The sequence below is a fragment of the Watersipora subatra genome, chromosome 7, assembly GCF_963576615.1.
Source record: "Watersipora subatra chromosome 7, tzWatSuba1.1, whole genome shotgun sequence".
Lineage (NCBI taxonomy): Eukaryota > Metazoa > Bryozoa > Gymnolaemata > Cheilostomatida > Watersiporidae > Watersipora > Watersipora subatra.
The window spans coordinates 22,533,332-22,551,564 of NC_088714.1; the positions used below are offsets into that span (position 1 = coordinate 22,533,332).

The window sequence follows — 18,233 nt, forward strand, 5'->3', positions numbered from 1 at the left end:
TAGTCAAAATTTTGAAAATTAATAAATGTAAGAAAGACTTGTCTATTGTCTTAATTATATAAACTACTTGCAAGAATGAAATACATTTCTTAATCATATCCTTTGTCCGTTATTCAATTTATGATTTTGAAGTATAATTTTATACGGCTTATAAACACGATAAAAACCACAAACTTGAAAGGATCAATTATCTAATATTCGAGAAAACGGAAAAGTTGTAAAACTTCGTAAGATAAAGAAATTGTGCAAATTATTTGCAGTCACAGGAGTTGTGTAACCTTCACCGCTATGTTTATAAATTCGCGCAGCTTGGAATTTTTTTACAGGCTAATTAATAAAAAGTATATATAGTATAGTGGGGCAGCTGTATATAATGCAATATTTATAGGCCTTAGTAATTTGGTATTCCTGTATATATAGACCTAGATATAGGGAAATCAGTTTAACCGACGAATCCACTAAACCAGACGACCTACCAACTTTATTAGTCTTTATTAATGAGAATCGACTGTACTTAGACAATGTCAAGGAACTGGCTAGCGGTATATTGATATAACATACTTAAATGCATTAACACACTTCTATGTTGAATCATAAAAACTTAAACAAATTTTTAACGTACTTTTGAAAATTTCGCTAAATTGCCGAATTGCCGAAAATTCGCCGAATTGCGCTAAAAATGCTCTAGTAAAATGTACGTTTAACTGATGCTTTCTATCATTACACAGATTGAATCTCTAATCCAAATGCTCATACATGCTACTAGGTGTTAAGTAATACAGTGCTCAGTACTGAAAACAGTTTGAATGGACAATGACAAAGTTTTTTCTGCACGTGTGAGACTAGTGATAAACTTGATAAATAAAATTACCTATAGCCCGAGCTTTAATGATGGCAGCCTGCCTTGTCGGCTCATCCATCCATGCATAGCCTGAGAAGTTCTCCAGTAGTGTGTTTCTTACACTTGTTACAATGTCAGTTACCTGCCATCATTCAAAGGAATAGTACAATACAGTGACGGACAGAAACACTCCAGTATTTTAAACTTCCCGTTTCTAGAAATCTGTTAAACACAAACAGTTCAGTACTTCAAATACGATCTGCAGAAACAAAAAAATTCCATAATTTAAAAGTATTTGAAATTATTCATAAATTTGCACAGATTCTGTTCATAATTTGGCAATATGCAAAAATATTAAAAGACAATTTTCTTCAGACTAACATCACATATTCTGGTGATACTGGTGAGCAGCCCGCATTCTCACAGACTTTCCATAGCAGCAGAACTACAAACTACACACTAAAAAGCTAAAAAGTGATGAATGTGAAATTGCTTCACCCTTATTAGAAAATTGTAAATTTAATGTCAGAGGCCTATATATTCGACAACTACAAAGGCCAAAATTGTTATGATTGGCTAACTGATTGTGTAAGAGTTTTGAAAATAGCGCGATATGACTCCAACAAAAATGACTGCAACAATTAGTAAAAAGGCCTGGCATAGAAATAGAATTGGCCCTTACCAAATTTATTTTCTGTGTTTCTTCTCCATGGGCAAATAAATCAAGTTAATTTCACTATTATGGCCATAGCACAAAAACAGCTGTTTAGTATACAGGAACCCATAAAATGGCCAGCAAAATAGTCGCCTTAAAATGACGCTAACGACTAGATTACATCCAACGTCCATGAATTATTTTGTTGTTGGTTTTAATGGCGAGTGTGTCGGAGACGATAGATTGTTAGAATAGTCCGAACAAATTTCCGATTTGAAGTCGCTTAAGTCTACATTTGACCCAGTATATTCAGATTTGACGATAAGGTGGTTTACAATCCGATCTAAAGACTAAATGTTTAAGTGAACTTAAGGGCTCGTAAGAAGCCCATATGATGCCATGAATACGATGCCCAATTTCTAACTCAAAAATTTCAGTTTCTCAAAACTTTGAGAGTAACACGATCGAAATTGGTTATAAATCTATCGGTCAAAATAATTTGCGTAAAATATTCCGCTGTTCGGCTTCGTTTGAGGCCGGGTACGCCAGGTACAAAACATGGGTGACATGAATATCGCTACGCACGGTAAAGGGTTAAGAGCATTAACTTTTAATGTGAGTTTTATTGTTAAACCTTGCATTCTGCGAGTCTAGTGTACCGAGTGCTATTACTTACAATGTCCTTGTCTTCCTCATTAAATCGTCCTTCTATGTAGGCCGCACCAGTCGCTCGACCCATCTCATCATCCATCTTTTTTGTGCATGTCTTCCATCTTTCGTCCACACCGGTTACACCTAGGTATGTACAGTATTGCAATACTCGGGCTAGAAGCCCACTGATGTGACAGGAATGTGATTAACACTTCTTTTAGCACATGAATAATTAGTTATACTGGGTCGATAGTTACAATAACAATAAAAGTAGATAGATATACAAATAGTCTCTCATTCTTCATATTTGAGCTTTGTCAAACATCTGGGTATACTCGAAGTTAGTGCTGCACGATATTACACCACATGCCAAAACGATATATTGTCCTGTGAGCTATCGATATCGTTCAGTATCGAAACTTGAGTTATGCTCTCTCGATATAGATTATTGCGCTGTTTCACAAAAAAAACATAAATACAAGGTCGATGATGGTGTCCAAATACAAAAAAAATTAGGAGTTGTCTATTCTCTAACTTTATTTAAGAAACTCGTTCTTCCTAGCCAGTCTGTTTCTAGAGAATTTTCAAAGATAAAGGAAATTCGTGGGCTCGTAAATCAGTTTTCAGGAACTAGTGCTGTGCCGATATTGAGTCACGAAAGCAGGCGATAATCGATGTTGGTTCTGCCAATTATACACAGATATTTATCGTCTTGACATTATATCGAAAATGTTGATATACCCGATTACAGAATCGACGTACAAAACGCCCCAAAATGATATCGTCGCACATAAAATGGACACCTATCATGCAATATCGTTTTATCGTGCAGCACTGCTCGAAGTCCATGATCTCCCAACTCCATGTTAATAGGTTTCTTGACTACTTATTTGCTTGCCAGACGAGTCAGTAAAATTGAAGAAGCTGGAATTTCCAACATTGACAGAACACACAATCAACATTGCAAAGTGCGCAGATGGATAAACATTACCCTCCTTGAACTAGGCTTTTTTGTAGACATTTTCTGTAGCGGCAAGCTAATGTTGGTCTAAGTTTTCTCGCACGTATTACAACATACTTCTTAAAAATGATGGAAAATTCATTTTATTCAGTAAGTGAATATGAAGACAATACAAAAGGTTATTTTGCAAAATGTGGTCAGCGTAGGAAGAAAATTTGTGTCAACTTGATAGCGACTTGTGCACCAGCTGGTATAAACACCTTCCGAACACACTAGAAAGTTGGAATATTTAGGTCAGTGACGTCTTCTATATAAACGTGAGGCGCAGTCCACTCGACTCACTCCACTTCCAGCAAATGAGCGTTGGGATAAAAATCAATAGACATTTCATCAGCAGAGTCATGCCGATATTACAAATTTGAGGAATTGAACTGTTGTAATTAAAAGAGAGTTAGCTACTTTTGTAGCGCCATGTCAAATTTTGCGTTAAATAAAATCACATCAGCAGAGTATGGCAATGTTTTCTGATTGATTGTTGCGTTTTTTAGCTGCAAGAACGGTATAGCATACACCGACGAGGTATTTCCATTTGAGTCTTTGTTGGAAAAATAGTGGCATATTGCTGAGACATACCAAGCAAAACTTCTTTCATTTGCAATGGGTTGCATACGCGCAATCCACTATAACAACTTCACACTTCCCCATCCCTATTCAGGATTACTGGCTACTACTTCTGGCTACTAGCTGATCAGTACTATATGCTCCACAGCTTTTAGCTCACCTTGTGTGACTTGCGTAATAATCAGTTGTGCAAACTGGAAGTCTGTGTCAAGATTATCAATAGTTCTGTGCACCATGTACCATATCAGGTAGTTGTTCATCACCCTGATAAACACAATGGAGTCGTCTTACCTCCACATTTATAGATAGCAGTGAATTAAAGTTTAATGATCAGTTGCAAGCATACCGAATATTGTATTAATCTTATGCGTAATTACTAACTGTTTTAGATAGCCATTTTAACGCTAAACATCTGTAGTTTTAGTTAACAACAATTGCATCTTTTACGGAATAAGACTTTGAAGCAGGCGTTCTGGCGCGATTATTCCTGCCGCAGACCAGGACGTTTTGGCGCAGGTGCTCTGGCCCAGGTTACGAGTTCAGAATTTATCCATCTTTTTGAGTTACTGTCCAACAATTTTTAAACAAAGTCAGCAAATGGTTCATAACGACTAAATTTACGTATTTGAAAGATGTATAGTTCATGAGATCGTAAAAAGACTTGGCGATGTTAATGTAAACATTCATACAATTAAAAGTGAAAATGTGATTAACAGTATAAACCCAAATGGCCGAGATATATAAAAATGGCCGAGAAATATAAACCAAGATCATCACTTTAGTAAAATACTAGACGAGCAAAATACACCGAAATAAAATTTATTTTCTCTTATGTATTCCTTATGTATATGCATATTCTTATGGGTGAAGTTTTATGAACAAAATAATGTTTTTTGCATTTGTGCATAATTATCATCGTGTTATTTACTGTATATTTTCTTTGGTGTAAAAACAGCGCTGATAAGTCAGAGCGTTTGGGCAAGAAAGTTGTAGATCACATATTTCAATATCCGTTTACAACAAACAAGTTCAGATAAAGGTAGGAAAGACGAGAGTTCAGGCACCAAGGTGCACCAGCCACAGAGCCAACATTGCACGGAAAAGTATTAACTAGCTTTTGTGGACATATTGTTGTACCACCCGTCAAGTCTAGTTGTATAGTTTCTCACCATGCGACAAGTGATAAGCTTGCTGCATCTGAAAGTTTAACAATCAAGCAGCAAATCAACAGAGTCATACTTAAGAATACACAGCGCTTCTAAGTAGCAAATAAAGGTACCTGTTGAGAGTTCGATTGGCTGAGAGATATAAAGGTACCTGTTGAGAGTTCGATTGGCTGAGAGATATAAAGGTACCTGTTGAGAGTTCGATTGGCTGAGAGATATTTATCCAGAACTTTCTCTTTTAGTTTATCAAAATATGGTTTAGAGGAGCAGATGAGCTGGTTGTTATTTCCGATGTCAGATCGGTCAAGGACGGCGTAGAGAAAATTTTCTATATCAAGAGCATCACCGAACATAGACTTCAGGTCACTCATACTTAGCTGCAAAACATATTCAAATAATGGCTGACTATATATCGTCGATACGACCAGTAGTGGTCCTGCTAGTAATAGTACTAGACTAATAGTAGTTCTCGTCTGCCGCTAGTGCTACCAGTACTACTGGTAGAGGTTCTGGTAATACCTCTACCAGTAACACTTGTGCCACTACTAGCAGCTGTGGTTAGGACTACATAGTTGTAACAACAAGCAGTCATGGTTTATATATCATATAAACCATATGCCATATAAACCATATATCATATATATCATATATCATATGTGGTGTATAATCAGTAGGTCTATGGTTGGAATCACATCTACCCACAATTGCTCCTGCGCCCAATCCCATGCGCAGATGGTCACAGTGTATTTCATTTTAGGATAAATCCGTTTCGGAATAAAGCACCACACATGCAGCAGAGAGTGATTAAATCTTGATGGCATTAGAAAAACTAACATTGAGTACTAGTAGTAGTATTAACACAAGCGGGTGACAAAGTCATTGACCATGGTAGTGTAAGGTGCAAGGAAAGCATTGCCAGCAGAGCTTATGGCTCTCAATATCATGATTTAAAATCAGGTCTAAAATGAATTCATTCGTGACGTATGAAACAATCCCTTTACATCTATTGCGACCGTAAGAAAAGTAACTTTTACTATTTATGCGAGTTGTAGACAATACTACCACTGATTACTTAGATTGTATTAGAGATGACGAAACACACTAGCACCATCAATACTCTCCTAAGGCAGCCGTTTACATACATATTAGCCTTATTTACACCGTCAGTGCCGTTCAGAGCAAATTAGACGAGGAGATGGAACAAAAAATAGTAAGTAAATTAAGTTTATTGGAAAAGCTCTTTTTGTATAATGCTGTTTTATAATGTAAATTGGCAAAGTGTTGGTGTTTAGTATAAGGCGTAGCATTTTCTTTTGGGAAGTACGAATGCAATAAATGATCAGGCAGATTGGAGCTATGATTTGAGTATTTGAGTAAACAGCAAATACCTAAAAACAGTCAGCGCCTCAGCATTAAGGACATTTAGATGCTGGTCCATAACTGTCAATATCAGGTAACACAACTCACGCACAATTTTTGAAAGCATTCTAATTTATCTTTATCAGCTTTCCACACAAAGGGATACCATCTTGAAGCAGTGTAAAACAAAATACGATTGTGGTAGAAAAATGAATGTAGGTGTATATGTTTGTATGTGTACATGTAGGTGTGTATGCATATCTTCATGTACACACGCGCAACAAATTAGCGAGGAGTTATCTACCTTGTTGTAGGAAATTTGAGGGTCTCTCAAGATCTTACTCGGCACATATAATGATGCCAGCTCCGACTCGAGAATGAATATTTCCTCCATGATAGGCCTAGCCTTAGACTCCTCTGTACCAAGAAGCCGCGCAATCTGGAAAAAGAGTAACATGATTTACACTAAAGACAAAATATGAGGAGGTCTACAGCGAACATCAGGCAATCACCGAACATAGAAACCGCAGTCCATTATTGTCACTATGAGCATCAGCTTTTAGTGAATTGTTGATATTTCAGCAAGTTGATGATTTTTTCTGACTAAACTAGTTAAACGAGAGAACAAGGTAAGACCAGATGCCCTTCTGCTACCACCGGTGGTCTTCCCTGGGAATTTAACCCCAATATGTTGCGTTGGGTCAAGCACTCTGGATCCCTAAGTCGCCACTAATCTAGAAAGTAAACGCTGTCTATTGAACAACGTCTTTATTTATAAATAATAAAGGGCTATTACATGTTTAAAAAAATACTAAATATTATAATGACATTTTGGTATCATGGTTTGCCAGTTCTGACATTGACAGGTTGCGCGCAACATTGCGCGCAACATTGCGCACAATGCCCTGCACATGGTACACAATTAAACATGTCTAATTACCCCGCCCATCGTTTGAGTTGTATAGCAAATTGTTCTGAAGGTATTTCCAACTCAACATCGGGATGAATGGGTAAGTGCCCCACTCCAAAGTTAACACTCTAAAGTTGGTTTCAAATAATTCATTTAAACCAGCCACAATAGTTACAGATCATAACTTTTTAGCAACAAAATTGTTTGGCTAATTTCAGAAGAACTATTCTAGAATGTCCAAGACCTTCCAATTAGATGCTTTGGTTTTGAAACTCACTTCAACCCCGTAGTTGATAAATGCGTCCCTCACACGATAGTTGAACACGTCCGTGAGATTATAATCCTTCTCAGATGACAAAGTAATGCCGTTCTGGAAGATCTACAGAAAACAAAACAGTAAATATTCGGAATAGACTAATTACCATGAGATACAGTGACGATGAATCTAAAAGAACATTTGAAAGCCGATACCGCAAATGATTTTGCAATCTAGCAAAAAATCTCTTCAACAGTAATTCACAGAGCTGCACATGCTAATAATTAACACTCGTAGCATTTGTTGAAACAGATATCACAAATTGCCAATAGTACGATAACAAATTGCCGTATAAGTTTTGTGACGATCCCAGATCTTTCAATGCAGAGAAGTCTTGCATTGAAGAGCCATGAACCAATCAGTGGACTCATTTCAGTAACAGGACTTGCGTATTGCTGGACTATTCTTTGACACGCTGACTTGAGTCAGAATAATCGATGTACTACCATGTTATAAAAAAGGAATGGAAAAGTGCCTCCATAGAGCAAGAGTAAGACATTCAGACCCGCATCGCTTCAATCAAGCAAATACAACAGTGAACAGAGAAACGCATGCATCTATGTAATAGAGTTGAACCATAGAGTATTAGCTTACTTTGAGCGTGTTGAATGTATTATTCTTATCATCAACATCCACCGAGAGGAAGAAGAGTGGAGAAAAGCCGTATCGATGCAGTCTCAACAGCTGGTCAGTGAAATTCCACGCTGAGATATCAAAGCTGTCATTAGTCATAGACCATGAACCAAAGTCCGCTATAGCCTACAATTGTTAAGAGAAGATACAATTGCGAAGTTACAATTGCGAAGATAAGTTACATAAGAGACTATTAGGGTTTACTGGATCAATACCAAAGTAAAAAGGAAAGCTATGGCACTGGACTGTAAGAAAAAGTATCGTTTCTTGCAATACCGCTATTACAATCGACCATATCAATAACTTTGAAAAAAGTAACACTAGTTTGACATCGAGCATGAAATAAGGAGACAACTCCGGCAAGTAGTGAGCATTTACAAGGTTCGACTTAACAGGTCACAGACATGCGGATCCAACAATCTCATTTTTAAAATATGGCTAGCTATACTACAGACAGCTCGAATTTTCGATAATGGAGGGAGTTATTAAACAATTCTGTCCATATAATGTATGAAACTCAAGCTCTCCGCTTTGCTAAAATATAGAAAAAAAAACTAAGATTTACAAACCTTAACAAGCGGTTTGCTACCTTCCTTCTGTAGTTGTGATACGTCCATGCATTGCCTATTCAAGGTCTTCAATTTTACCAGAGCAGAGCTAGTTTGCCCAAATATGGTAATTTTATCACTGGTCAGTTCCTAGCAAGATAGGAGGAAAAAGATTAAATATTGAAATACAACATATATAGGATTGGTTGGCTATGTTATTGGCTATCAGATCCAAACTGGTAATATGTCTTTTGGCTAGTCTACCTGCTACGGGCTGAAAATAAAGTAACAAACCTTTGCCAATTGGGTCAAGGGCCAATACCTTAGGGCTTAGACAGTCTAAAAAGATAAAATACTTTCATAGTTTTACTTGTTGTAAACGCTCCTTGATCAAAGTGCATGACACCAAAGTGATTCATCTGCTCTGTTATGTTTGCTATGATTGTAAAATGCGTTGTCTAGATTTTAATACCAATAAATTTCAAAATTAAAACTGATAAAACAGCATTATCATGTTATTTTCAAGCTTTTAAGAAATTCGCAAGAATGCCAACTAGTACATAAAGGTTTTCACATTTTTGTGATTTTGCAAAACCGTCCATAAAATGTTTAAACCTTCAAACTTGAATTTCAAAATTTGAAAAAAAGAAATTTTTGACCACGTAATAATATCTTTATTGCAGCTTGGGTCTATATATGGCGTTATGTAGTTGATAGTCAATGGCTCCAATGCCGGAAATCCAGAAAAAGAAACTTGCATTTTGGTAGCAGCCTTGCTTCTATAGCTTTCAAAATTCAGTGTTTTATCACAAAATGCGACATACAGATCAGACTTTACCCTAGCCTAAAAACCTAACTAGCAAATGATAACAGCTGGTAGTCCAGACTAGATACATATTCATAGGAATAGACCATTGGGCTAATTGGGCAGTACTTGTAACGAAATAAACCTTTGAAAGCCATTTGGCAGAACACCGTTGGGGCTCTTAAAGTAAGCATAACCTCCAACGACATTATACAGCTGGTAAGCCATTTTCGAACAGGTTTTATCCTTAACAACTTTTAATCACATTCGAACAATAATGATTTTGATAAAACTAAACTAGGAGGAATAACTAATATTACCTTCTAAAACAAAGAAGTTCATCTAGCAAGTAGTGTACTGGTAAAACATAGCCCAAAGCACTTATGTAAACCATTATGGATAACAGATGTTAAGGTTTAATGACCTAGAGTAGACTGGCCAACATGCAGTAGCAAAACTACACAATAATAGTAACACTTAATGAACAGCAACAGAACAGTGTAGTGAATGGATAGGAGAGAAGATCAAACATACAATATAGATACCACTTGATTCTGTGGCAATCAAGGTCAATTAGTTTTAGATAACATAAAAAAATTTCGGAATATTGTGACTTTGGTCAGACTATCAATCTCAATGAAATCGTTTGTTCATTAGTTCAGTCGTCCCTCTGGCACAGAGGGTAAAGTCTGATGGTTTAAAATTTATGTTTCAAAACTTACATTGTTGCTACCAGATAGGACATTGTGATTCCTCTGAATGAAGACTTAACGAGCAAACAGCTTTCAAATTTTTACATATGCTAAAAGGCTCTACTTTTGATAATAAATAAATCTCTACATGGAATTCACGATTTGTCTGTTATATGCTGGGGATGCATGAACGGTAAAGCAGTCGTAAGTTTGATAAGAAGCAAGTATGTTTCAAATATACAATGAGTTTGCTATTTTCTCGTGTTGGATAAACTGAAAGGGAAGACTCGAGTAACTGACAATAAGAAGCAATGTGTCTAACTGTTTACTGAACTGGGCCACAAGTTGCCGATATAAGGCTTTAAGAGGGTCCTGTGAGCTGAGCGCTAAAGTTAGCGTGTATGATTTAATTTTTTTTTTGAGATAACAAAGCCAAAGCTCAGTTTATACAGCATCACATATTCATTTCCATGATGCTTAGTGTTCTTTAGACTAGCAAACATGTCTAAACATACATGTTTAGACATGTGAAAAAAGACATGTATAAACAAGAATGAAACAATCATGAAATGCCAGGTTTTAATCTGTGAAAAGGTAAATATAATTAACGATTAGGTAGATCCATGGCCTATAAATGTACAAAAATGCTCATGTTGTAAATGTTTGAATAAATAAGTGGATTTAAATGTTTTTATAAAGAATGTTCATAATGCTTTTTTGAAACTAAAAAATGTCGTTCTTTGAAAAAACATCATGAAAAGATCTTTTGAAAAAAAGGATTGCTAATTTAATACCAATATTTTCCAAATTGTGCAGAGAGATAGAGATATCGCATCAAACTGGTGAAAGAGAGTGATTGTAGGGCCTTAGCTAAGATTACTAGATTACAGCCTCACAGAGAGCATCACAGTGAAGAACCCAGATTCGAATCAGTAGGCGCTGTGATTGGCTAGTTTCAAAGTCATCCACCAATCACATACCTGGTGGAGAAGTTTAATGTTCTCATCTGTCATGATGCTAAACTGAGAGTACTTGGTCTCGGCAGGAGGCAAGAAACCATTCGCTATAAAACTACCGCAAGCATAGTTGTAAAAGTCGACACAGGGATCCACACTCTGATTCATCTGTGCAATGACCTCTCCAGCGGCCACTATACAATTGTCAGTTGTGCATATTAAACCCTGCCAGTAAGAAACAGAAGATATCAATGCATGCAGAGTTTAACACAAGACATAACACCGAGACAAGACGGACATGCGACTAGCGTCCCTGGGGCGTCGGAATACCTGATATAGAAACTGCGCAGATCTCTGGATTAAAAACCGTAGTTTGTCTATTTGTGTGTCAGATGGCTTCATGAAGGCGCTATCCATGAAGTTTCCACAAGCGAAGCTATAAAAATCTTCACAAGGGTCTACACTTCTGTTCATCATGTCCAGCGCTGTTCCAGCAACCACATGGCAGGTCGTGCTGCTGCATACTACATCCTTCGTCTTACATAAACCAACTTATACATATTACAATATTGGTAAACAATATACAGGCAGAGGTCACACAGAATGGTAATGTAACATAACTGATTAGGCATATATCTTCTGACTAGAGCCTGATGAATCTTAGCTGTATGTACAACTAATGCTACATCTGTGTATCATAGCAAGCGGATGGCGACAACATATTTTCCAGTTTAAGACCACTCTATCAAGCAAGTGAATCATGGTCTTGGCCGTAAGCAACTGTGGTTGCAATGTAGTTTCATAGACATAATTGTGGCTCCAAAAGTTCAAGGTACGATTACAAACAAAAACATCTGATTTCAGAGAACTTCATAGCATTGCCAAAAATGCATTCCAGAGGTTATGATTTGTAGATGCATTGGAAGATAACTCCAAAATATTATACAACATTACAAGCATGGTCCTGAAATGTTTTGACTAACAGTGATAAATAAGGCTGATCCAGCACGGATGTCATAATATTCATAGTATTTGTTTAAACTGTTTCAGTGTAGAATACGGCATCAAGTGATTGTTTAGCAATGAGAACCAACTAGCTGCTGTATGTGCCATCAATCAAAAACTCATTAACTTGATTGTATGCGACCCTATAACAGCAATGGTCAGCGTATTAAGTGAGCAAAAACACACTATGTTTAGTTTAACCCTTCACTGTCATCCATGTAAAAATTAAGCTATCGGTCTACTGCCAGCCATTTTACCAAAAATTGCCGATACTGTACACTATTTTTCACTTTAAAAACCCTATCTAGAACATTTTTGTTAAATATACTTTTTCAACATGTTAACAAACACTGCTATGCCAAAAATTCAATGTAGCTATACTTTGTGCATTGCTAAAACTATGTGAAGCTACGATCGCTAGAAAGCTAAAACAATTCTCTACAATGTTCCTCACTCTTAAAAAACTTACTTTCACCACCATCAGAGTCAGTGCTGCTACTAAAATTATCTGTGTAATCACAAAAATCTGAATTTGAATTGGCTACAATGTCAACACAAGTAATCATCTTTTTTCTAACTCAGGTCCTTACAAAAACTTACACCAAAAAAGTTGTTTTCAAGTTGGAAATTCTCAAACAAATTTAAAATTGCCTCGATATTTTAGGCTAATTTTATAGAGAAATCTTTAGACGACACTGTCAATACCATCAAAGTCCAAAAGATCATTGGTTATCTTGTCCACAAATAATAAAATAAAGCTACTACGCGATTGTTGGGAAAATCGCATAAATGCGCATACGGCAGTGAAAGGGTTCATTTCAATAGAATGGTAATAATAAACATGTCTAAGCAGTCAGCCACTCAATTTAGTTAGCATTCTCTCCGAAATATGTTAAGTCAAACCCAAATTACTGAAAAAATTACGAAAAAATGCGGGCTGTGACAGCCATTTTCTTCCATGAGATCCAGCTATAAATCAGACTTGAATATTATTAATAGAAAAACATAAGGTTTACATGTTCATTATTCAGTTTAGACTGTAAGTTCATAGAATCGAGAAACAGTTTAGATACCATATATCGGTAGAACGCAAGGCTCTGCAATTTATATCAAGTACACATAATAGCTTTAAGCAATGATCATTCCCTTTATAAACACTTTACACCCATCCCAGATTTGCATCTTAGTGAAAACTCGAGTAGCGGTGTCATTGTGTGTAAAGTACATTGAGAGGATCACTGGTCTTGTTGTGGCTAGCAGCGACTTCATCTTGCAATCAACTGAATCACTTTCTCACGGTGATGAAATGTTTAAAAATTCTTGCTAGTGTAATATTTGACATAATGGTAAATTAGATTTAATGAATATGAACTTTAGCTCTTAGAAGAGCCATAAGTCAGTTAACTCACTCATTGAAGTACAATGACGTAATGGCAGCGGAACCAAAGGTAAGATTAGAAATCCGGCAGCAAGAGAGTGTAAAGTTAAAAATGAACTTCCAAAAAATTTTCGTAGATTTTATCAGAAAGTGTCTGTATTTTTATCATTGGCGATTGGTTGTTAAGTTTATGCGATTTGACTGCCAGGGTGTTTCAAGATTAAAATTGACAAAACGTGATGACTGTTGAAGTATGATGGCTTGTTTAAAATGCTCACATTCAAGAAAGACTGATTATGATATCATAAAGACACCAACAGAATAGAGATGCTTAACGCTGCAACTCATATTTCAACTGTAGCAACGATAGTAACTACTGCCATCATTTGCACACATTTTTCTCCCGAGTGTTTTCACCGCGATTAAGTTGTCAATTTTAATCTTGAAACATCATGGCAGTTAAATTACCTCAAACATCAAAAACAATCACAAATGATAGAAAAATACTGATACTTTGTGATAACAGGAGTAGCCACCAGCATTGCATGCGCTACCAGCACATTAGCTGGTGTCAAATGCCATGTCTCCATGATACGGCGAGCTATACATCTGCAAAAATATTTTCTCCTACATCAAATTTAAGTACGGCATTATGCGCTACTTACGTCTGGCAGCGAAGGTGCGACTGTAGTTATCTTCTCAACCTTTCCTTTACGCACCTCGAGAGATATTACAGTAATAGACAAGGCTATCACTAGAGCTGTTAGAAACAGTATAACTATAAGGTAGCAGCGTGAACGGCGTTTCAAATATCCGATATCCGTCTCCTGTGGATCTGTAACAGAGTACACATTGAGCAATCATTCAAAGAATAAATGAAACATCAACAAAATGCAGTGAGCAATATTTCTAAAAAGTTTATTTATTTCTGTAAGTCCGTAATAGAAGACAATGATGAGGTCAGCTGTTTGATACCTAATTCAATATAACAACTAAAGTCGTATGTTCGAATACAAACCAACAAGTAGGCTATATGGTATATAATTCATGCAAAAATAGATTGTATACAACGTGTAGCCTGGGAGAATTTATTCTGCAATAAGAACGATTTCTCGTATTCTTCCCAGAACTAGGCCTTGCATGTGACAAAGACTTGACAGATAAACTAGATAACTGAAAAGTTGACCTTTCAAATGACCTTTCACCTTATCAAGGTGAGAAATTATTTGAATACCAAGGCCGTCTTTAACAATACTGTTGAAACTCTCCCGTTCAGACAAATCATTAATTACTGCAAAATGTAACATTCAAACACGTTCAAAACGGATTCCGTTTAAAAAAGTGCATAAATCCAACAATTTTCTAGTACATCCTCAAGCAGGAATATCAGCAGGCCACTTTGTCAACATCGTCATGGTTATAAATCGAGGCCAGCTAGTAACGCGACACAGTTTAGCAAAATATCACACCGAATTCTGCAAATGGCATAAGGCATTTCAGTTAGAAGCTAAACGATGACATACAACTTAAGTATTCCAGAAAACTGAGGTGTTCCCTTGGGGAAATACTAACATGTAGGCTAGTGAAGAGTCAATTATAAATAAAATAACAGAGCGGCTTCTATAAGCTATATCAGCATTGAGTATTCCCAAAAAAGACTGTTTGAAACGGGGTGAAATTGCGAGTAACAGAAGTAGTAACTCTATTAGAAAGCCGCTATGGTAACATTTGGTTCAAGACGATTGAGTCAGACTTTGTTATCCTGCACAGACAGAACTGTTCCATCAGTTTGAGCTGACTGACGAATCTATCCTGGTCAGTTAGAATGAGCTTTCTGTTGGTTATGAGCTGAACAGGGCTTTATTTACCATGAACAGCAACTCACTCCTCACTAAGTTCAGTCCTTGTACCGAGGCTAGAATAAACGTCATTCACTGAGCTACTCCAGGGAAACGGATGGACAAATTCCAAACAGAACCCCTCTAGCTGATAAAATGGTCATACAACAAGCGAGACCATATATAATGCGCAAAACTGGAAACTATACAAATCGCACCTTCTACCACTTCATCCTCGTTGCTCATGAGGGACTTGTAGGCAAGATCGTATGTCCGATGTCGCACCATATTCTTAACCACCTCACTGTGTGCTTCCGACGAATCCGGGGATACCTTGCTTGAACTAGTCGAGTTACCGTATTTAGAAGCCTTTTTAGGTAGTTCCTTGGAAGCTAATTCTACTACAGTGATTTCGTCACTATATTCCATCGTATTCACTGGTATTCATTCTAGACATGCCAGACTCTGGGAAGTCGACAGTAAGAACGGTGCCACAGATGAGATCAACCCTCCTATTAATAGCTGTCCTACTAGCGTCTCCTTTCCTATGACTACTACTGTGCATTTCAACTAGTACAGGCACTGTTGTATGGTGTTTACTGAGGCATGACAAGTGAAAGAAAGCGAAGCATATGCTACTAGATAATACGCTACTGAATATAACCATTCAGGTTTGACAAGAAACCTCGGCAATTATCAATTTTGTCCTCGGTAGGAAATTAAACAAGGTTTGTAAAAGCGATAAACTTCGGGAGTTTGAGGCAACCGAGAGTGAGGTACAACATTTTCAAGATGGTTCGTTTCCTGCGGGTGACAAGACTCGAGAGCTGATTGTTGCTTTTATGAAGGAAGTTGCCTTCCTTATCTGAATTTGCAACTATCTAACCTGGAACATGATATCAATTGAAATAGTCATTATACCTCATTTTATAAATCAGCTTTACACCAAAATTGAACTTGTAAATTGAACTTATCCGACCTCTTCATAGATAAGGCTGCTTCGACATAACATATGTAAAAATGTGAAGCAGAAATTAACAGCTCAGCATTGATGTTCAGATTGTTTATATGACTTGAAGAAGCAAGTGTCAAAGAATCGCCAATCATTTTTCTATTGTAGCCATAAAGCTATCAAGTCAATTTGGAGCTCCATAAATATCTTATGCATGGAAATTGTAAGAGACATCCTATAGTAAGGAAGTTCTGGTAGCAAAAACTGAGCTTAACTTGGCTACCAATAAGCTCGGCGTGTCAGTAATAAAATTCTGGCAACAAGCCAAGTAGTGACAAGGATCATGTATCTAACTGATAACAACACAAGATCAAGATAGCGCTGCTTTATCTTGTAAACTAGAGACCAGAATTTCTTGTATAGATTCTACCAATCAATGCTTGCAAGAAGGGGGGGGGGGGTGCACGAAGGAATTTGGCAGTTTCAAATTACTTCAACATACGTGACTACATGCGCGATAATGACCAAATGTGGAAAGTACGTGAATTTTAGCCAGTTCATGTTTTGCATTTATTACAAGTGGTCATCTTTACTTCTCCCTAATCACTTCTGAACAGGAAATGAACATGAAACTTGGCACCTACCCGGGTCGAAGTTCCACCATTTAATTTCGTCGTTATCTATAGTACCAAGCCAATCGCATGATGTGACTTTGCTTAATAGGAAATGCTTTGATATGACCTCTATCTCAAAAATGGGAAAAAAACTTTCAACATAAGATTTTAGTGTGAAAGGGACACGAACGAACGTTAGAGCAGAAGGATGGGCTGACCAATTAGTTGAAAACATAAAACATTTGTTTATGAATTTTCCTTTAGATTGCTGCTTCTAAATGATTTCAATGTGTTGTTAAAATTCTAAAGCAATGTTGCCATGCCGATTAATCGACGAGATAATTACTGCTTTTAAGAAAGGGCAAGAAATTTTATTCCAGTTTTCTTCCTGCAGGTCTATATTGCCGTACGTAGGTGTCGTAGATGACTTTCGATTACAGCTAAAAATGACTCAAGCTGATAAATAGGAGATCATTCACAGGTGAGTGGTTCTTTGGTTATTGATTACGTGTCAACCCATTCTCAAAGTAATGATATAATCCATGACCAGGAATTATTTTTTTGACAGGTTTAGAATCAAAATGCAAACATTAAACACATATCACTAAATATATAGTGAGATTCTCATTAGTAAGTTGGCGCGCTTTTCAAATGCCAAAAAATTATAAAGTTATTGAATAAAAAACTAAAGGGTATTTTGTTTTTTAAAGAAATCTGAAGCCAACAATTATTTCTCAGACTTCATTTCTTGCCGAAGGCTTACCAAAATTAACACATTACATAGTCCAATACATCCATTGAAAATACAATTTCAATAGCTGGAATCGGGTCACAAACTGGCATTGCAATAATTGGTTAGTCTCACAGGTGATATATTTGATATCCATGTAACACCAGTTCAAAGTTATATTGTTGATAACATAACCAGTAGAGTTTAGATTTGATTACAAATGTGTCACCCCTAGATTCTACCGTTTAACCTTTATTTAACCTTTTAAATCAATGTTTTCCTTTCGAGCCTGTTAGTCACTCCGACCAGAAAATATGTCATCGTGCATTCTAACACAACTCCCAGCTAATAAACTCACCAACAAATGTATACATATCGTTGTTCAACATTATCAGCAAGAAAAAATTCTGACAACCTTCCAATTTAAAGGTCTTATGTACGTCGTGGGTAGTGAAGGGGTTTAAAACCTTGCTACTAGCTAGTTCGACATTACAAGTATTCACAGTAGTAAGCATATTCTATATACTAGAAACTAGATGCATTCATCAACAAATGTAAACAAAAAGACCAAGAAAAGGCAACTTTACTTCAAACCAAAAGCC

At 36.6% G+C, this 18,233-nt stretch overlaps 1 protein-coding gene across 2 annotated transcripts in view; it reads right to left on the minus strand.

Annotated features, from left to right (window-relative positions):
- Positions 1-18,233, minus strand: part of LOC137401130 (endothelin-converting enzyme 1-like) — a 38,473-nt gene that overhangs the window by 6,891 nt on the left and 13,349 nt on the right. The window contains exons 1-11 of one of the 2 annotated variants that reach the window (XM_068087496.1): positions 15,554-15,877; positions 14,163-14,332; positions 11,139-11,339; positions 8,683-8,811; positions 8,075-8,239; positions 7,442-7,543; positions 6,559-6,693; positions 5,085-5,272; positions 3,890-3,993; positions 2,173-2,291; positions 872-983 (exon numbers count right to left, since the gene is read on the minus strand). In XM_068087496.1, coding sequence (XP_067943597.1) covers positions 872-983; positions 2,173-2,291; positions 3,890-3,993; positions 5,085-5,272; positions 6,559-6,693; positions 7,442-7,543; positions 8,075-8,239; positions 8,683-8,811; positions 11,139-11,339; positions 14,163-14,332; positions 15,554-15,764 — 1,636 coding nt within the window. In that variant the 5' untranslated portion in view covers positions 15,765-15,877. Of the gene's footprint in view, positions 1-871; positions 984-2,172; positions 2,292-3,889; positions 3,994-5,084; positions 5,273-6,558; positions 6,694-7,441; positions 7,544-8,074; positions 8,240-8,682; positions 8,812-11,138; positions 11,340-14,162; positions 14,333-15,553; positions 15,878-18,233 lie in introns of those variants that run through there. The other variant, XM_068087497.1, reaches the window with a different exon arrangement.